The 22663-nt window shown below is 34.4% G+C and overlaps 1 protein-coding gene across 1 annotated transcript; it reads left to right on the top strand.

The window, feature by feature from the left end:
• Positions 1-26: 26 nt before the first annotated feature.
• Positions 27-22445, top strand: sec14l8 (SEC14-like lipid binding 8). The gene is made up of 12 exons (XM_039659727.2): positions 27-177; positions 516-591; positions 5413-5456; positions 7618-7680; positions 8724-8912; positions 9478-9573; positions 9670-9730; positions 10718-10801; positions 12372-12478; positions 18926-19065; positions 21146-21315; positions 21398-22445. Exons 1-12 carry the CDS (start codon positions 124-126, stop codon positions 21499-21501), a joined length of 1188 nt encoding a protein of 395 aa, XP_039515661.2. The 5' UTR covers positions 27-123; the 3' UTR covers positions 21502-22445.
• Positions 22446-22663: the final 218 nt, after the last annotated feature.

Below are 22663 nucleotides of genomic sequence, written 5' to 3'. Positions count from 1 at the left end.
GAGGCCGCGTAACAGGTGGGCGGGGACGAAAACATCACTCTGTGCTTGAGCCTCTCAGACTCAGTCTCTGACTCTGACTCTAGCTGCATTTTAGACAGTTATTTCTGGCGTACTCGTGGCGACATGAGCGGAAGAGTTGGAGACCTCAGCGTGAAACAAGCCGAAGCTTTGGCCCAGGTGAATTATTTCCCTTTTTTCTATCAGGAGTATCTCGGGGATTTATTTGTGGAGTGATCCTGTTGATGCCGGGGTGAAACATTCTCCTGAGCAGAGAGAGAGAGGCCACACATCGCAGATGAAAATACATTCGTTTTGAATGCAGAATTAATCGACTTTTGTAAGAGTACAAAGTGTTTAAGCTGTTTTAGTTTTCCCTCTCTTGACGAGTTGTGTAAGTGACGTGACTACGCAAGTTTGCACTGTTGTCAATGTCAGCACGTGAGGAGATGTAGTTTTCCAGCTATGTGCAACTTCATACTGTTGACTGTGCATAATTGTTCATCTGTACTCCCCAGTTTCGAGAAAAGGTTCAGGATATTCTGCCACAGTGTCCATCCCAGACTGACCAATTTCTGCTCCGATGGCTGAGAGGTGAGCTACTGTAACTGTCACATTCGTGATGCAAAATTGAAGTAGGTTAGATATAGGCTACTAATGTCCTGCTTAAGTTCTTAATGTTGAGTTAGAGAGAGATAAATCCATCTATCCTATTTTAATATATAGAAATGCATTTTGCTATTTAGAGAACAGTTGCAAGTCCAGATAGCAATATTGTGATCTATTAAAATATTTTAGAATGATGCCATCTATAGAATAAAACCACGTAGCATTACAAACTATTTTTGACACTATTAAACTATAATAACAACTGTTAAAAAGAATCTTCTAAACTGATACCAACAATGGAACTTAATTGTGAATGATCGTACCGAAAACATACAAATTTAGCATACCACCTGTTTAATACAATATTATAGAATGACCACGAAGTATGAATTTATTTAGATGGAATCTTATTTAAAGATACAGTCTAATCTATTTTGGAATCTATCTCTGTTCTAAGAATAGAATAATAGGTTTTGTGAAGGATTCTGGAAAGACATGATATGTTCTGATATGACCGTATGAATCAAGACTGGAACTCGCACAATAGGCTAGATTATAGATTATGCCTTTGTGTATTATTCTGGTTAGAAATGTTCTATATGTATTTGTTCATTCAATTATTTAAAATCTTTATGGCTATTTTATTTACTAATATAAACGTATTACAAAAACGAAACCTTCTCAGACTTCCTTCGGTGTTCTGTTTTATGTGAAGAGTTTGGGACATTTTTCCTTGGAAAATTAAATGGATGTGACATTTACGTGCCTCTCTTCCGTTCTATGACACATTGTTCAGGATAATGCCGAAAGAGCTATTCTGTAATGAAATGTCAATGTCCTGAAAAGAAAAGGGCCTCACATAGCCAGATCTATATGGTCTGTAGTTTTAGATATAGGCCTACTTTATAATCAAATGTCACGACAGTGTAATTTTAATGACCTCATCTGTCGACATGATGCCGGTGAATTGCAAAACCTGTTGCAGACATATATACATCACTATCAGGTGTTTCCTGACTACTGCTTTCTCACTGCAGCCATTTTTGTTAGTTAATTTGTTATTTAAAGGGTTAGTTCACCCAAAAATGAAAATTAAGTCATTAATTACTCACCCCCATGCTGTTCCAACCCCGTAAGACATTCGTTCATCTTCGGAACACAAATTAAGATATTTTTGATTGAATCTGAGAGCTGGATCAGTCCTAGATAGACTGCCTAAGGGACTGGCTCTTGACGGCCCATAAAGTCATTAAAGAAAAGGTTTAAATATTCCATGTGCCTACAGCGGCTCAATTATAAGTTTATCAAGCGACGAGACTACTTTTTGTGCGAAAAAAACATAAATAACGACTTTATTCCACTATTCCATTACTTCCTTATGGGCGCATGCGCGAGAACTGAGACGAGGACGTTCTCATTCGTCTACTTCTTGTTACCGGCTGCTCACCGCTTAGGAGTTTTACCGCCCCCTACCGTATAAGACGATGTGCTGATATAGCTGGAAGCGCAAAACTTTCTGTTTACAAGCAGAGGAAGATGCGCGCTGTACATACGCTTTTCAATTAGCGTATTTTCCGCACTATAAGGTGCACTTAAAAGCCTTTAATCTTCTCAAAAAACGACAGTGTTCCTTATAATCCGGAGCGCCTTATATATGGATCATCATTTTATACGGTAGGTGGCAGTAAAACTCCTAAGCGGTGAGCAGCCGGCGGTAACAAGAAGTAGACGAATGAGAACGTCCTCGTCTCAGTTCTCGCGCATGCGCCCATAAGGAAGTAATGGAATAGTGGAATAAAGTCGTTATTTATGTTTTTTTTCGCACAAAAAGTAGTCTCGTCGCTTGATAAACTTATAATTGAGCCGCTGTAGGCACATGGAATATTTAAACCTTTTCTTTAATGACTTTATGGGCCGTCAAGAGCCAGTCCCTTAGGCAGTCTATCTAGGACTGATCCAGCTCTCAGATTCAATCAAAAATATCTTTATTTGTGTTCCGAAGATGAACGAAGGTCTTACGGGGTTGGTACAGCATGGGGGTGAGTAATTATTGACTTAATTTTCATTTTTGGGTGAACTAACCCTTTAAGGGGTGGTTGATTATGATTTCACTTTTTTTAATTTTAGTTAGTGTGTAATGTTGCTGTTTGAGCATAAACAACATCTGCAAAGTTACGAAGCTCAAAGTTAGCACAGGAAGATATTTGCTTTTAAAGAAATCGTTTTTTAAGGACTACAACAAACGGCTGGTAGGGACTACACGACATTCCCCGCGGGTTAGTGACATCACAACCCTAGAATTTACATAAACCCCACCCCCTGGAATGCGATTTATAGATTATCATGACAGAATATGCTAATCAATGACTTAAAGATAACTACACATAAGCTACCTAAATTCATCAACTAAGCGTTCAGAAATGTCCTGTTCCTTTGTACATGTGTTGTCACTTCTTGAGTCTCTCCATTATTGTCTGACTCCTGTTTGAACATAAACATTGAAATTTTAAGTGCATGTCTGTGTGAGGTAAAAGCACACAAACTGTTGTAGCTCCTCCCCCTGTGCTAGGAGCAGCAGCTCATTTGCATTTAAAGGGACAGACACAAAAACGGTGCTATATAAAAACATGCTATATAAAAATATCTGTTGGATATTTTGAGCTAAAACTTCACATACACACTCTAGGGACATCAAAGACTTATTTTGGGCATTACACCCCCCCCCCCCTTCTTTAAGAGAAAAGCAGACAGCAAATGCATATTCATCTAAACGTCCCTCTTAGCAGCGGGACAGCGACTGGATGTTAATTAACATTATATTGCTTAATATATATATATATATATATATATATATATATATATATGCACATGTGTGTATTTATTTATATACACAAAATAATTATACACAGTACACACATATATCTTATATAAACACAAACTTTTATTTTGGATGCGATTATTCATTGCCCAGCTCTTCTTTAAAGTGAAGAACAAAAAATTAATTTTCTGGCTGCAGTTCACTTAACGGCCACCGGTAATAACAAGAGTTATATCGCTAATAATTCTACATAGAGGCCTTTTATTTAAGTTCTTCTGATTTTCTCTTTTGTTCCTCTGTTGTTAGTTGCTTTGGATAAAGTGTCAGATGCCAGATGTATAAATGTAAATGTTTTGTAAACTTTAATTTGACCCTCCAGAGTGGCGTTCAAACCCCTCTCTGGCAGCTTTCCAGAGGCTGTTCTTGTTCTTGGGTTTTGACAAAGGCTGATTTGTATGCATGAGCGCTGTTGAATGCAGCCAGTCTTCTGCAGAGATTGTTAGGCACCAGACAGAGACTAGCAGCGCAGATTTTACACGAGATTACTGATGTCATTGTTTAATTATTAGCATGTAAAAAATGACTTCATCAAGAGGCTAGAATGCATGGTGGAAGCTCAAGAGTGTCACATATCATGACAATGCATGTTTTTCCTCTAAATGATTTGGGGTTATTCATAGTTCTACATACCAGTGTTGTCAATCTATTTCCTTAATAAAGGCATGTCGCAAGTGTCGATAAGATAAACACTCGATTATGACACAAGTGTCAGTAAGCAAACACCTAGCAACCTCCGAGAACACCCTGGCAACCAAACGATCAACATTCTAAAAAAAACGTCAACATCATCGACCACCTACATCATCCCAACAACTGTGTATGAGAAATAAAAATGAATCGTTTGATCAAACTGAATTATATAATTGGTATATATTTTGTGGTAATAAAAATATTGTTAAATTAATTATAGCCTTATATAATTTTATTGAATTAATTATTGTTATTGTTAATAATAACTCTAGTTCACCACGAAAAGTCTTTATAGGAACGCAACTGACATATCCGTTCCACAAAACACTGAATGCTTCTGTCAGCTGTGTCACATAATCTTCTTTATGAGTATTAAATACTTATGTATGACTCCATGTCTGACTAATTCTGGGTCAGTGTCTCTAGGCCAGTCAGGTACAGACTAGAGTGACTATAAGACAATGAAACTAATCCACTCATTACACAGGGTTGGGTTGAATACTTTTGTGAGGATAGGCTTATTTTGTTGGAGGGAAAAGCCTATCTACATGGGAATATGTTGAAGGTCAGCACCCTGCGGTCACCTAGGCCCCTGATGTATGCAAACTTTTAATGTCTGCAAACAGTTAATCTGTTACCAAATAGTAACTTTTTGTGGTATATGGCTTCTAGTTATGTGCAAGTTATCTATGATGTTGAGTAAGGTCTGTTAGCACAATGTGCTCTTTATAATGTGAGTGTGCCAGTTTATTATTGGATTTATTAACCATGTGGTTACATATTGGGGCTGGAAACTGAAGGTTTGTTGGTTCAAACCCTGCAAGACACTTTTAAGGTGATAGTTCACCCAAAAATGAAAAATCTGTCTGTTATTCACCCTCAAGTTGTTCCAGACCTCTATGAATTTGTTTCTCCTGCTGAACAAGTTATTTTGAAGAATGTCGGGAACCAAACAGTTGATTGGACCCATTAACTTCCATAGTATATATTTTTTTTCCTACAATGGAAGTCAATGGCTACCATCAACTTTTTGGTTACCAATATTCTTCAAAATATCTTTTGTGTTCAACAACACCAAATGATCACAGAATTTTCTATCCCTTTAAGCTTCCTGTAATAAATTAGTTATATTCATATTGGACAAAAACCTGTTAAATGACAAATTAGTGCATACTTTATCTTTTCTAGACTAACTAATTACATCTTTTTTTTTCCAACTTGTCTCTCTTGTTTTCCAGCCAGGAACTTCAATCTACAGAAAGCCGAGGCCATGCTGCGCAAGGTAGCACAAAAACTTAATACTACATAGTGTTAAAAAAAATATATTATTATATATATTAGGGCTGTCAAACAATTAATCGCATCCAAATAAAAGTTTTTGTTTACATAATATATGTGGGTGCACTGTGTATAATTATTTTATATATATAAATACACAAACATGCTTGTATATAAGTAAGAAATATTTTCATGTATATACTGTATATAGATTTATATATAATTAATATTATATATAAATATTTTATAAATAAATAAAAAATTTTCCTCACAGTGATTAATCGTTTGACAGCCCTAATATATATATATATATATATATATATATGCTACTATTCAAAGTTTGGGATCCGCAATATTTCCTTTTTAAAGATTCTCATGTTCACCAAGGCCGAATAATAATATGTATATTATATTATATTATATTATATTATATTATATTATATTATATTATATTATATTATATTATATTATATTATATTATACATATCATATTATTAGTATCATCATACATAATATAAAAAATATATAATAATTATGAATTCATTATTTTTTTAATATATATATATTTTTTGTAATTTTCTTTGATTGCAAAGCCATTTTTTCTGCTTATTATTATTATTATTATTATTATTAGTAGTAGTAGTAGTAGTAGTAGTAGTAGTTCAAAATGGTTAAGCAGCTAAATGTATTTTTTATAGGATTCTTTGATTAACAAAAATTTAAAAAGAACAACATTTATATGCAATATAAATCTTTTGTAACATTAAAAATGTATTTACTGACATTTTTCAATTTAATGTATGCCTTAATAAAAATAACAATTCTTGAAAAAAAAAAAAAAAAAATATATATATATATATATATATAAATAATAATACAGATATATATATATATATATATATATATATATATATATATATATATATTTGACCGCAAACTTTTGACCGGTAGTGGAAATAATCATATTTTAAGTTACTATTAATTCAGCATATAAACAAGTTCTTGGTGTCATTAACTCTGTGCTTTAAACTTCACATTTACACAATCCAGAATAATGCGCTGTGTAATTAATTATCCTTTGGTAAATTCGTCATCTCTGGATTCATCCCGAGTGATGATGTATATGGGTGTGACGGACCCTCACAATGCCAGGCTTTATGTCAGGGGTTGGTGTACATTACCCAAAGGCTTCAAACGACATGTTGAATAACACTATGAAATATGATCCGACTAATATGAGGCCCCGTTTGCACCAGGTGGAACACTTGTGATCAGATTTCAAGGGGAGGATCGCTGATTTCGTAACTAATATACATCGCTCACGATGCCAAACTGTTGAAAAATAATAATTGGTTATTTAATGTCTTTTAAAGTCTCATGTTGGAGTCACAAGCTGAAGTCCTCCAAATGTGGTGTAAATGTTTTGGACCTGATTTAGAGTTTTTATCCCTTTTAATGCCAGATGTAAACTAGACAATTTTTATTATAAAATTGTACTTTGTTGCTCTAAGGGTTCACACTTATAATACCCTTGGTTATGTAAGTCCGGACCAAAAAGAAAATGCTTACATTTGGTCCAATTGTAAAATCAAGCTGCAAAATGCGCTGTTTTTGTACAGATAAATGACACCGGAGGCCATTCAAAATCAACTTACAAAAGGCCACGGCTGCTCTTACGTTAAAAATAAGATAGATAGGCAATGTTCTATTTCAGATTTATTTATTTTGTCTGACCGTGCAGTTTAAAAGGTTTTATTTGAATGCATGATCATAACAAAAGTATTCATGCAGCTCTGCAGAGGGTTCATTTCAGGAGCCTACATTGCACTGATGAGTCACATCGTTGCCTAATCACAGCTTATGGATGATTACACCATGATCATTCAATGCTATTGGGTGTTCAAAGTGCTGTTTGCTTCCCCATTGTGCGAGTGATGCATGGGTCTTTTATTACAGACGTTTTTGGCCGCCATGTTATATCTTTGAACTCTGTCACCAGTATCCGTTGAACCTCAGGTCAAAGCACAGCTGTAACTAATAATAATTATGGCAAATTAGATTCAAGCAGAACTGATAATGCTGTCAAACTTTGCTATGTAGATGAATCCTGATTTGATTATGCAAATACATTGGTATGGTTTTAATCATGTGTTTTCCATCTGCAGCACGTGGAATTTCGGAAAAACTTGAAAGTTGACACCATCACTACAGAATGGCAGGTGCCAGAGGTACAACACCTTCGATTCATGATAAAAATACTTATCTGTTTCATAGTTTAGTTTAAATATATTTGCACTACTTTTTAGTGTTGGATCAGAAGGTTCCTATGTTCACTAAGGCTGCATTTATTTGATCAAAAACAGTAGCATTGTGAAAAATTATTTCAATTTAAAATATTTCTTTCTTTATTATATATTAATATATTATATTAATAATAATAACTGATTTGAATATATTTTAAAATATAATTTATTCCTGTGATTGCAAAGCTGAATTTTCAACATCAGTTAATTTGTAATATTAGATATTTGTTATTTTATTCAATTTAAGAGTTTGTCATTGATAAAAAGGTGCCGTTTGGAATTGATGTTTTCATATACGTATTAATTCATGAAAAGGGCCATATTCTTCACTAGCGTTACATCCCCCCCCCCCCCCTGAAGTCAATTTATAATATTGGATCAAAACAGTCATAATTATGCAATTGTTTCCCTTCTTTCTGTCGCTTACAATTAAACAGGTGGTTATTTCTACTGTGCCTTTAAGACTTCTATGCCTTTGACCTCTATTATAATTGGCTGACCTGCTCATGCTCATCATCATAACCATAAGCATTTCTTAATTATCCTTATTTGTAGTTTAGTTCCGGTAAATATTGTGCAAAAAGTGGGAAAGGATTTTTGCAATGTTGATGTTGAATATATGTGCTGTTCATTTCTCGTGTTTTCCATGGGCGTTTAATCTTACTATTTACTTTTACTTCAAATGTTTTTATTGTTTTTCAATGACAGTACAAAATAACACAACAACAACAGTAGACAGTAAAATATTGTCCATTATTAATCCCTTACCTGATCTCGCTACTCAATCCAATAGAAAAAAATAAAAAAATAAATAGAAATAAAAATAAATAAGTAAAATAAAAATATAAAAAAATATATAATAATAATAAAAATTAAATTAAAATAATATGAATTGAAAAAATATATATACATTTATATACATATTGGTACTGTGTTCACGTTTTATCCTGTGTGTGTGTGTTTTCAAGGTAATAGAGAAGTATCTGTCTGGTGGCATGTGTGGCCATGACCGTGAAGGGAGCCCGGTGTGGTATGATGTCGTCGGACCCATGGACCCTAAGGGTTTGATGCATTCAGCGTCTAAGCAGGACTTAATCAAGTCTAAAGTCAGAGACTGCGAGATTCTGCAGAAAGAGTGCGACTTACAGTCCAAACGGGTGGGTATGCGGCTGTGAAAACTGGCAAGGAACAGTTCACCCAAACATGACAATTCTGTCACCCTTACATATTTATGTAATTACATATTAAGTCTTATGAAATACCATACATAAAGTGAATGAAGCTCTTAAAAAAAGATCAAAAACCATGTAGTGCATATGTCCTGTGCACTATATTCTAAGGTTTCTGCAGTGCTTTTTGAAATAGCATGAATATTCGTGGAAAAAAAAATATATAATTTTGTGTTCCACAAGGGTGAGGAAATAAAAACGAATTTGTCATTTTTAAGGCTGGAGTATACATTTCGATACACTGAGAAAACTTTTGCGTTCTCACACAAGAATAGTTAATCAGTATTTTCCTTAAGACCGCTCTTAACTTTTTAAGTCATTACATAAAAATGTAGATTGGTCTAATTGGAATCTGAAAAGTAAGACTGGTTATACCTTGGCGAAGGGCAAGTCGGTAAGACTAGTTCTTAAGACTCAGCCTTAACAGTTTATACAACTGGTTCTGTGGTTATAATCACTCATATCATGTCTGTTTCTTGTTCTTTTCTCTCAGTTGGGTAGGAACATTGAGTCCATTACTATGGTCTATGACTGCGACGGTCTGGGAATGAAGCACTTATACAAGCCAGCTATAGAGACTTATGGAGAGGTGTGTTTTTTTATTTGTTTCTTGATTATTAATATGTTGCTTGGCTCTTTCAGGTACGTTAGACTGCTGTGGTCTCATTTTTTTTTTTCTTCATAGATTCTCACCATGTTTGAAGACAACTATCCAGAGGGACTCAAGAGGTTATTTGTCATTAAAGGTCAGTAGTAGTTTTATAACTCATCTGACTGGCATATAAAGCATATAACATTAAACAAATTGAACAGTGGCACAAGTTTATTCGTAAGTAGGGCCCTATAATTTGCGTGATGCAGGAAACACAGACAGAATCCAGTCAAAATAATGAATTTACTGTAACAAAAACGCAGAATTTCACAGGATATTGCAACATTTGGCTGAATAATTAAAAACTAGGGCTGTACACTTAATCAAATATCACAATTGTTCGTCCATGTTTTAATTTAAACAGTAAAATTTTTTAGCACTTTGTTCCGGGATGGTTCAAATTTCATTTTGTTACATTTTTTTATTTGTTTTAAATGTTAAAATGCATTTATTTGATAACCAACCACCATTTTTGATGACAAATTGTTCTGGAAAAATTTTATTGGTAATGTTTTACAATAAGGTCTAATTTATGTACATTAGTTTACTAACAAGAGCTATCAATGAGCAATATAGTTCTACAGCATTTATTAACCTTTGTTAATGTTAGTTAAAAAAAAAATCGGGTTCATGTTAGTACACAGAACATTATTTGATGATGTTCAACTTTTGATCTTAAAAATGTATTAGTAAATCCTGAGATTTAGATTACCTAAAATTAATAAATGCTGTAGAAGTTTGGTTTGTTGTTCATGTTAACTAATGTGTTAACAAATGAAACCTTATTGTAAAGTTTTACCATATAAACAGACAAATAAAACGCATTTCATGTTTTATTATAAATCGGAAATTTTATTTTAATGAATTCAATTGATTAGACAATATTTTTGACGACTAAAATTTTAATCAAACCCTTAAAACGGAATCCCAGAAACATTATAAAAGAAAGAAAGAAAGAAAATGGAATTTAAGAAAAATAAAAAGTATTTCATAGGGCCCTTAGCAAGCAATACATTATTGTGTCGTGCCACTGTGATGCACCACGTTTAATATCTGAATCTCTGCACTGTTTCTGTTGCAGCTCCCAAACTGTTTCCTGTGGCTTACAATCTGGTGAAACATTTTTTGAGTGAGGACACTCGCCGTAAGGTCATCGTACTGGGCTGTAAGCTAACACTAATGTTTTCTATACAATTCATCTGTTGCTATTGCTTTCATAACACACTCTCAGAAAAAAAGGTACAAAAGCTGTCACTGGGGCTGTACCTTTTCAAAAGGTACACTTTTGTACATTTTAGGTGTAAATATGTACATTTTAGGTGTAAATATGTACATTTTAGGTACTAATATGTACATTTTAGGTGTTAATATTTACGTTTTAGGTGCTAATATGTACATTTTAAGTGTTAATATGTACATTTTAGGTACTAATGTGAATTTTAGGTGTTAATATGTACATTTTAGGTGTTAATATGTACATTTTAGGTACTAATATGTACATTTTAGTCGTTTAGGTGTTAATATGTACATTTTAGGTGTTAATATGTACATTTTAGGTGTAAATATGTACATTTTAGGTACCAATATGTACATTTTAGGTGTTAATATGTACTTTTTAGGTGCTAATATGTACATTTTAGGTGTTAATATGTACATTTTAGGTACTAATATGTGGATTTTAGGTGTTAATATGTACATTTTAGGTATTAATATGTGAATTTTAGGTCTTAATATGTAAATTTTAGGGACTAATATGTAGATTGTATGTGTTTCGGTGTTAATATGTACATTTTAGGTACTAATATGTACATATTAGGTGTTAATATATACAGTTTAGGTGTTAATATGTACATTTTAGGTGTTAATATGTACAGTTTAGGTGTTAATATGTACATTTTAGGTGTTAATATGTACAGTTTAGGTGTTAATATGTACATTTTAGGTGTTAATATGTACATTTTAGGTACTAATATGTACATTTTAGGTGTTAATATGTACATTTTAGGTACTAATATGTACATTTTACTTGTACATTTTAGGTGCTAATATGTACCACTAAGGTAAGAAAGTGTACCATTTGAAAAGGTACAGCCCCAGTGACAACATTTGTACCTTTTTTTCTGAGAGTGCACTTGCTCAGAGAAAGTCTCATCTTAATCAGGCAATAATTTTGAATAATTCATTCGTTGTATTTAAATCATGTATTCAGGTGGAAAGCTTCTCAAATACCATACATTAGATGTTGTTAATATGATACATAGATGTTGATACAAAAATATACTTCAAGTGAAATCAAACAAACCGGTGTAACGTCATTTTGAACGTCAGTTTGAAACGGCTTGCCTGTCAACTTTCTTGATATATGAATAAACGTGACTTGACTGAAGTGCTGAATTGCAGAACTGGTGAGAACGTATCCACATGACTATGATCAGATGCTTTGTTAGCCGCTGTTTCCTCACCGCTGTTATTAAGAGGTTAGCGTGTAGCACATATTTACCTATTCATATTTATATACTCATATTTACATATTAATTTACATATTCACAGATTTGAATATTCAGATTTCAGTGGGATGTTTCTTAACAGTATACTGCTGGTCATGAATTTCAAACTTCTTTTTACCCCTAAGCAAAGAACAAAAAACTGCTGTCAGCTGTCATCCAGATGTTTACTCACAAATCCATTTCCTCTTCAAGTTTGCCGTGACTAAGCTTCTGTGTCTGTCTCCTCAGCAAACTGGAAGGAGTTGTTACAGAAATACATCGACCCCGAGGAGCTCCCAGTGTACTATGGGGGCAAACTCACCGACCCTGATGGTGACCCTAAATGTAAGACCATGGTGAGTTAGAGACGCTCCACACACGTCATTCTAGTGTTGGCCAAGTGACGTTGACTTGCTAACGAGGTATTGTTGAGCTGCAGCTGTCCAAAATTTCTTCTTTCAGTTCTCTTTTTTAATAGAATGACACTTGAGATATTAGGGAAGTTGCGAAAACCACATAAGAATCAGACAACAGTTCTCATTTGACCAACCTTGAGGTCTAGCTGTACAAAGCCGACTTTCTCTCTTGCCATAGATTGTCCTCGATCTGATGCTTTACTTAAGATTATTTTTCTTTTTAAGTCGGTCAGTCTTTTTTTCTTTTAAACCACCACAATTTAAATAGAAGTAACAAGAGCAAGGTTATAGTTTTATGACAGTTGGCATCACAGAGAGTTTTTCTGGCTTGTATATGATGTTATTTTAGACATCATTAAAGGATTAGTTCACTTTAAAAAATAAGTTCACTTTTGCTGATAATTTACTCACCCCCATGTCAACCAAGATGTCCACGTCTTTCTTTCTTCAGTCGAAGAGAAATTAAGGTTTTTGATGAAAACATTCCAGGATTTTTCTCCATATAATGGACTTCATTGGGAACCAAACGGTTCAAGGTCCAAATGAGAGTTTCGGTGCAGCTTCAAAGGGCTTTAAACGACACCAGCGGATTAAAATGAACAAATCTTTTTTCGAGTCATTTCGTTCATTTCGTTCGTTGAATGAACCAAAGGATTCGAAAAAAGATCGAACAGGAGAGTCACGGACGCGCATCACAGAACAGAGCAAGGAGAGCATTTGTGCTTATAAAACTTAAACTTTGTAATTTATTTTTTAAATGGCCGATTGTTTCGCTAGATAAGACCCTTATTCATCGTTTGGTGTCATTTAAAGTCCTTTGAAGCTGGACCTTGAACCGTTTGGTACCCAAGAAAGTCCAAAAAAAAAAAATCCTGGAATGTTTTCATCAAAAACCTTAATTTCTTTTCGACTGAAGAAAGAAAGATGAGGACATCTTGGATGACATGGGGGTGAGTAAATTATCAGCAAACGTTTTTTTAAAAAGTGAACTACTCCTTTAACTCATTAAATAATTTGTTTCATAACCTTCTCATGTGCCATTGTCAAGAGTGTTGGAGAAAGTTGATTTTGGAGTGTTTGTATACTGTTCGTTTCCTGACAATCTAGCGGCATAGAAACATGCTTCATCATTTGAACATTTTATGGCCACCGCTTATTGTTTGGGAGTATATTTTTTGGTATGACATTAATGTACAAGATGTATTATTTGCTAGTATACTCGGGCATCAGCATTTGTCTTGATCATTTCCTTTTCAGTTTATTGTTATGAAACAATGGCAGAAAATTTTCAGTCCACCTGGTCACTCAGTTTAACATTTTATATTCGCCTATTTAGTTCACCTATAAGAGCTTCCTGCTTATCCTAATGCCAGTTTACCCACATAATCTAGCAATACCAAGAAATGCAATCTCACAATCTCCTTATAGATGCTTTCTTAGAGCCCAGTAGTCTCAAAGCAACAGAGGGGTGGAATAACTGTCAAATGGTTGTTTATCTATATATCACATTATCTTTAATTTTCCTCTTGCACAACATCTAAACTTCATTATGACACGCTGTGGTGTAATCTGGATGAGAGCCCGTTGGATTGCTTCTTTGGTTATTGCATAGGCTGATTACTCTGTTGATCAGTTGGCAAGGTTGAAGCTTTGGAACACACGACATGACTAATCTCCCCCTTCAGTCTGTTTTAGCATTGTGGTTATGATTCTGTTTGTGATAAAATCCTACATGTGAAGAGCAAAGGGCTGTTATGACAGTAGGACGGGCATTTGAAAACCACTCCGCCAAACGGACAACACGTATTTAACCCTCTGGTATTCCTCACTAAAAGGGTTAATTTTATTGAAATGTTTGTACTGTTTTGTTTCAGGAATATTTATTCTTTAATATTTTGTATTTTGAAGAGATTTCATTTCACTGAAAAAAAGTTTTCACTCAGGCTATTTCACTAACAAAAGCGGCAAGTAACACTATTAAAGGTACATTATGCAAGATTGTTTCGCCACCAGGGGTCGCTAACCTCTTACAATAACGAAGGCGTGTATTAATGACGTATATTCCGCATACAGTGTGTGAATCACTGAGTGAATACAGTGATGTTTTTAACATGACTGTAGTATGAAGCAGGGCGCGATTGCTAGACGTATACCAGTAGCCATGTTTCCATCGACACGTTTTTATCAGAATTAAGTGATATCGAATGAAAAAAGCCTTGTGGAAACAGTAAAATTCGATGAAATTTCATTAAAATCGACTCAAATGAAATACGTTCGGTCTCATCGAATTTTCTCTTGATCGATATACGGCTAATGCGATAAAAGCTGATGGAAACGTTATTTGCCGAATAAATAATGAATTGCGATTAAGTTTTATGCCCTTTTATGGTTGCAACACGTCAGAAGACGAGTTCATTTCCGGCCAGTCTGTTTGCGCACACATGGCGGATGTCAACAAAGACAGATGTAAGTGGACAAAGCAAAAAGATGCTTCAACCAACCCAGACAGCAAACTGACATTGAATCAACGTGGAAACGACGTCTGTCATGACATTGAAACAACGTTGATTTGCTCATCGAATTAACGTTGAACCAACGTCAGACGCGGCATTCTTCAAAGCTAAATGAAATCGAAAATTGGTTTGCTTTCATAACGTTGAAACGCGTTGATTTCAAGTTGATTTTCCGTTAGTTTTGAAAGAATGACGCATCTGACGTTGGTTCAACGTTAATTCGATGAGCAAAACAATGTCATATCAACGTTGTTTCGATGTCATATTTCCACGTTGATTCAATGTCAGTTTGCTATCTGGGAAAGGGTTTCCGTGAACCACGATCTCCCAGAACTGATTGAGCACTCGTTCCCAAACCACAGTCACTTCCGCTGTCGTCGGGCGTACGTGCATCGGCATCGCATCATCATAGCAATGTTTATAGCGTCGTTGTTTTCTTAGGTTAGTTTAGCTTGTTTTTACGTGGCTTGGTTGAATTGTAATGTAGAATGTGGTCTGTTATTTCTAGTTAACAGACTGCGGCACTGCTAGTATAACACACCGTTGCCATGGACGCAGTTCGGAGACGGGACAGACTATTTTCTTTAGCAGAAGCAATACTCGTTTTTAAATCAATAAACTCGTTTTTAAGTCAATATTTTGTGTCAAATTATTTATTTATTTATTTATTTGGTTGATTTATATGTAATAAGCAGGATAATATATAGCGAGGCGGTTGTTAGCGAATACAACCAACAACCGCCTCGCATACATTATCCCATTCATATGTCGCTATCAGCTGGCACATAAGCATTATTAGCCTTCAACTTGTGAAATATTGATCATTTTTGGTAGATGGCGCGATCCGTTTTGTCTAACAAAACTTTGTTCGCAAAAGTTTGCTTGAATGTTGTTCGATTCAGTGCGAAAATAAATGGAAACACCTTGAAATGTCTCAAATCAATTCGATATACCAATTTGATCGCAAAACAGCATGTGACGTCATTACGTACAGGTTTTTATTCGCTTTAAAGCCGTTGGATGGAAACACACTTTCACCAGCTTTATCCGCATGAGTTTTTTAACCGAATTTCAGATAATTCGATTGACAAGTGGATGGAAACATGGCTAGTGTCACACACAACGCGAGTCCCGCGGATATAAAGGAATAAGGACATTTAATTCTACCGAACTACACGCTGAATTACTCACACAGGTCAGTTTATTAAAGGAATTAAACTTGAGAGAACGCAGCGCTGTTTCACTTGCTCTAACTGTTTCACTATCACACTTAACGGCATTTGAGTGTGTTAAATGTTAGTTAGGTTATTTGTTGGCTGAATGAGACTAAGCTAAATTAACATTAGAGACATACAGATCATATTCTAACTTTTCATCATGTTGAACTACATAACATTGATTAGTTTAATGTACATTTGCTCACCTGTCTAATAAAGTAACATGCAACACTCGCGTCTCTGTCAAGTCGAAGTTAATCGCTGACGTGGAGCTCTCGGCATCTCGAAAGATGTTGATCTTCGTTTTAGTCCTCTTTTTGTCTCAAAGTCTGCTTGCTTTGGTCCATAATGTTTGAACAAAACCCTGCTAGGGACGCTCACGCTGTTGTGCACGCATAACGGGAATAGCCGACCCAGTTGTCCACGTCTGTTGCCATGGTTACTATTGCATACGAGGTCGGAAACCGGGGTTAACGAGGATATGACGTTATTGACGGGCAACTCCTCAATTCTGCTCACACGCCCCATTTCCTTGGTTAAAATCACAATTTTCTTACAATTTACAAATAGTTGTAATCAACTAAACAAAATATAAAACATTGGCCTAGTGTTTTTTGGATATTTTACTGCAAAAATCCTGCATATTGTACCTTTAAACAGAAAATTTCAAAGTAGACACTTTTTTCAGTGTAGATAATTTTCACCTGTACATTATAAAGAAAATAGTTGCTTATAATTATATTTTTAGAAATAATTACTTTTGCTAGGTTTTGCATTTGGTTATATATTTAGACATTTTCAAAGACTTCTGCTTTTTTCAGACATTTCCCATTCTTTTTAAGATCACAAGTGTGCTTGTATAGCATACACCATTCCGAAAAAGTAAAAAAAAGTATCAAGAAAAAATGTAGGGCGCCAGTAAACACGTCATCAGTGAACAGAGGAGATGTTGCTGCAAGAGGAAGGGGAAGTTATAATTAAAGTTTATAAGGGAACATTAATTAAAATAATAATAATGATGTGCACGGAAACATCATTTATTATAAAAACACTGCAATATTCCCTTAAAAAAGTAGGAATGGTCCATTTTGATTTCATAATGATTTTAAAACATGCAGAAACATTCAGAGTTCTGAAATGAGACCTTTTGTCTCTGTGTGTAGATACACAGGTAAAGCTGCTGCCCCCTGCAGGATTGGAAGTGCTAAAAACACCTCAGAAGACTTTGTGAAAACTCAAAGTGGACTGATATTTAGTTACAAAATATTTATTAACTGCAATCCTTGGAGTCTTTTGTTGGACTGTAATATCGCACAAGTCAAATAAATGTTTGTTTTCTGTGTTTAATGCTAGAGAGCTGCAGATAGTAGTTGTGTATTTTGTCTTAAAGAGAATTGTTTTCCCTCTGGTGTGACATGTGGACGGCAATTTCCTCGCCTATTAAACGTGTAATAAACCTTAAAGAATACTAGAGCACTTCCTTCATGGGAAAATCACTAAAGGGGATGCAAGTTAAATGTGTTTGTAGTTTGCACTAATAAGCACAGATGGGTTCATGTTTGAATGACATGTTGAAACACAAAATCACAAAACAGACTCGCATTGGAATGTCTTCTCATAAAGATGGTTTATGGAGTGAGTGGCTAAATCCCATTTCACACACTTCCTAAATCCCACATTCACATTACAAGTATGTACTTTTGAGTACACTATGTAAAAATATATATTAGGAAAAAGTGATAAAATTGTCTTATGCTCACCAAGACTGCGTTTTTTTTGATAAATAATATCGAAAGTACTCAATTTTATAATTTTAAATAACTGTTTTCTATTTTAATATACTTTAAAATGTAATGTATTCCAATGATGTCAAAGCTGAATTTTCAGCATCATTACCCAGTCTTGAGCTCACGTTTGATCAATTTAATGCATCATGTGCTGACTGACTTCAAATGTTTGAACAGAAGTTTATACTACATTGTTATGGAAATTGCATAGTATCCATAAACCGTTTGTATCGTATTATTTGGATTCACTAATCTTGCACCATAAGAGGTAAAGAATGTGAATTGGGATTTAATTTATATGCTGAGTGATCTAATACTATTGTTAGTGATTATTTGTCTAAATGTGCTTTTTTTCTGTGTATCAAAATAGTAGTGAATCATTTGGAGTGACTCCTTTTCTCAACCATCATCTATATTTGGGTCTGCGACTCCAGACAACATGACCTTAACCTTTTTTTTTTTTTAACAAAGTGTCGGATTTTTTTGTCATGTTATGCTGTTTATTGTCTTATTGTATTCATTGACAATTGTATTAAAAAATACACTAAAAATTGAGACAATATTTTTCTCCTCAGGCTCCAGAGTAGACTACTCAACCTATATGTAGGATAATAAGTCTCACACAGTGATTGTAAAAGCAATTTGTGTTCCTTATTAAAAGCCACTTTGATTTGGGCTGCTTTCCTGTCTGTGTTTTTCTTTCTGTTTCCTCATCGTTCATAAAATACTAACATTTATATATGAGGCTTTTATCTTTTGCACTCATGATGCTTCTGTAAGTTTCATCCTCCATTTTCAATTCTGATTCATTATTACCAACTCATCTCAAACAAGCATAATATTAAGCAAATGTTTCTGTGTTTTTTGTAGATTACGTATGGATCAGAGATTCCCAGGACCTACTATGTTCGAGACTCCATTAAAGTGGACTATGATCAGTGTGTGACCATTGGCCGTGGCTCATCTCATCAGGTGGAATATGAACTACTTGCCCCAAACTGTGCATTAAGGTGAGCCAAAAACACTTTCTGATACGCCTATTAAATTTGGAGTTTGCCATGAACCACCAGATTATGACATTAAAGATGCTGTAAATCATTTATTTTTAGAAAATCATGCATAAAACAGACATTACTGAAATATGTGTCTTTGTGAAGTTCTGTATACATTTTTAGCACTTGATATTAGACTACCAAACCCAACCTAGAGCCAACCTAGCTAACCAGCAACATTCTCTGCATATGAGATGTGCATTTGGTTTAATGATATTGGGTTTGTTGGGCTGAGGTTTGGATGTTAGGATGTGGTCTAATTTAGTAAACAAAACATTAAACATACTTTCAGCAACTTGCTGGATTCAACATGCACGTGCTTGTGCTTATTGCCACTAAATTGGACCTTGAACTAGAATAGTGCACTAGTTTTGTGTTGAATATACAGTATACTTTTTGAAATAAGTCACTCATGCTCACCAAGGCTGCTTTTATTTGATTGAGAATACAGAAAACAGTAATATTTTGAAATCTTTTTGCAATTAAATAATGTAATTTATTCCTGTAATCATCATTACAGTACTCCAGTCTTCAGATGATTCACATGATCCTTTTGAAATCATTCTAATATGCTGATAATATACTTATTATTATCAGTTGAATACAGTTGTGCTGCTTCATAATTTTGTGGAAACCATTATACAGTTATAGAACATTTTGATAATTAGGAGGTTCATCATTTCATTTATTAAAAGAGAAAGTCTTTACTGTCACTTTTGATCGATTTAAAGGAGTAGTTCACTTTAAAAAAAAAATTCTGCTGATAATTTACTCACCCCCAAGATGTCCACGTCTTTCTTTCTTCAGTTGAAAAGAAATTAAGGTTTTTGATGAAAACATTCCAGGATTTTCTCCATATAATGGACTTCAATGGGAACCAAACGGTTCAAGGTCCAAATGAGAGTTTCAGTGCAGCTTCAAAGGGCTTTAAACGACACCAGACGATGAATAAGGGTCTTATCTATGACCTTTCGAGTCATGATTCGAAAAAAGATTCGTTCATTTTGATGAATGAGTTTGAACAGGAGAGTCACGAACGCACATCACAGAACAGATCAAGGTGAGCATTTGTGCTTATAAAACGTTATTTTTTAAATGGCCGATCGTTTCGCTTGATAAGACCCTTATTTATCGTCTGGTGTCGTTTAAAGCCCTTTGAAGCTGCACTGAAACTCTCATTTGGACCTTGAACCGTTTGGTTCCCAATGAAGTCCATTATGTGAATGTTTTCATCAAAAACCTTAATTTCTTTTCGACTGAAGAAAGAAAGACATGGATGACATGGGGGTGAGTAAATTATCAGTAAAAGTTTTTTTTAAAAAGTGAACTACTCCTTCAATGCTTTCTTGTTAAATAAAACTATTAATTTCTTTGTACAAATAAAATCATACTAACCCCATGCGATTCTTCCACAACTAAACAAAATAACGTAATTTACTAGATGTTCTAACAAAATTTTAATTGCTGTACTATTTAAAAATATTTAATGAATTTGAAACAAATTTCGATTTGTTTTATTACTCACTGTCAGAAAAAAGTTACAAAAGCTGTCACTGGGGCGGTACCTTTTCAAAAAGGTACACTTTTGTACCTAAAGGGTGCATATTGGTACCATAATTGTACAAATATGTACCATGAAGGTACCAATATGCACCCTTTAGGTACAAAAGTGTACATTTTGAAAAGGTACTGCCCCAGTGACAGCTTTCGTACCTTTTTTTCTGAGAGTGCTGGATGAATCAGCATTTTTGAACAAATCTCTTGAATAAAAAATTATTCATAATTATTTTAAGATACTTGTCGCCACCTACTGGTGTAATGATGTAATTGACAATCTTTATGAAGTTACTTTCAAATTTAACATTTATTTATTTAAAGTCAAAAAGGGACAGTGTACATGAATCAACATCAATTTCATTGATAGCTTTGCCAGATGTTATTAGTCCTAAAAACTAGAGGAAAACAACTAGAACAATACAACCAGAAATTTGTCAGGAGTCCATGTTTGATACTCAACTCAATGCTCTCTCTTCCTCAGATGGCAGTTCTCATGTGATGGTGCCGATGTAGGTTTTGGTGTCTATTTGAAGAAGAAGATAGGAGATTGGATGAAGGCCAGTGATATGAAGGAAATTGTGCCGAATCAACGTTACAACGCTCACCTTGTTCCAGAGGACGGATCGCTCACTTGCCCAGAACCAGGAGTGTGTAAGTACAGAGTTACTCTAAAGTAACTGAGATAAACATTAAACATGCACATGAATTTACTGTACTGTCTTCATTTTCTCAGATGTACTGCGATTTGACAACACATACAGCATCTTCCAATCCAAAACAGTCAGCTTCACAGTGGAGGTCCTCCTACCTAGTCAGGTCAACCAATCAGAGCGCTAGGAATGATCGCAGCAAGCAAGCCGCCACGCCAGTACATTGAGATTGTTTAGAAACCATTGCTCTGAATACAGTATATCTGTTGTAGTTAATAAAATACAATAATGAAGCTACTCATGGGAAGAGGAGCGTGTGTAATTGAACTGACCAATCACGCCATTCAAATGGTGGGATGAAATTTGAGCTTTAGTGATTTGTCCATCAACGCATCTGGATCCTGACTTCAATGCCAGTGTTATTCTTTACATTTGTTTCTCTAAGATGCAGCTTTTATCAAGTTGATTTGCCATATATTAACGAAGTGTTATCATTGAATTTCTCATTGAACTGAGGTTTATCAAGTGTAATATCTCTTTATAATTGCCTTGTTGGTATTTTAGCCCTTTTGATAATTAGTTTAGTTTAGATAATGAGTCTGCACACTTTTTTTTCTCCTCAGAATTTAGAAAGAGGTTAAATTATTATATACTTTTGTTTGTGTTATTGACGCACAATCTGTGATCCTTTTGAAATATATTGTTTACAAAGAGCATTTGGCTTGATTCAGAGTATGATGTTGCTGTTTTTTTAAAATCTCTTTTTATTATAATTTAACTTATGATTGCCTTTAATTCTAATTAATGTTGTAAACTTTTGGTTAGTAGTGAGTTTTACCTCAGGTTCTTGTGTTTACAGTAACGTGTCTGTATTTGATTCCAGCAACATGCATCTGTTTTGTTCATGTCTTTCTACGATGACCACATTGTATTTTGTCTGATTTGCATGTCATTCTAATATTAATGAAATTCACGAGATATTGTATTGATTTTTGGTTAATTTACTAAATAAATATATACAAAACAATAGCAAACACATTTTTTTTTCTTTCTGACCTTTATTTATGCATACTTTTAAAGGAGTGTCTAACATAACAAGTTCCCATGTACACACTAAATCTAATTAAAACTGTATGGAATAAAGAACATTTACTTAAAGCTTGGTTAATGGCGAGATTGATTCCTGTAAAGAGGTTAGTTTACATTCATGCAAATTAGTTAGGCTGAGTAGAAGTTTCATTCTTCTATTGAACACAAAAGAAGATATTTTAAAATTGATGGCACCCAATGACTTGCATAATTGGAGGAATAAATACTGTGGGAATCTATGGGGCCCATAAACTATCCCT

This window comes from Pimephales promelas, chromosome 4, assembly GCF_988280905.1.
Source record: "Pimephales promelas chromosome 4, fPimPro1.hap1.1, whole genome shotgun sequence".
In the NCBI taxonomy this organism is placed as follows: Eukaryota; Metazoa; Chordata; class Actinopteri; order Cypriniformes; family Leuciscidae; genus Pimephales; species Pimephales promelas.
The sequence above is the reverse complement of the archived record's forward strand: the minus strand, read 5'-3'. Positions and strand labels throughout refer to the sequence as shown.

Excerpts from the sequence above, each read along its gene's own strand:
- sec14l8 (XM_039659727.2), top strand. The coding sequence starts at position 124 with ATGAGCGGAAGAGTTGGAGACCTCAGCGTGAAACAAGCCGAAGCTTTG. Across the intron at positions 7,681-8,723 it reads CAGAATGGCAGGTGCCAGAG|GTAATAGAGAAGTATCTGTC; the intron begins GTACAACACCTT and ends TGTGTTTTCAAG. Across the intron at positions 19,066-21,145 it reads GCCCCAAACTGTGCATTAAG|ATGGCAGTTCTCATGTGATG; the intron begins GTGAGCCAAAAA and ends TCTCTTCCTCAG.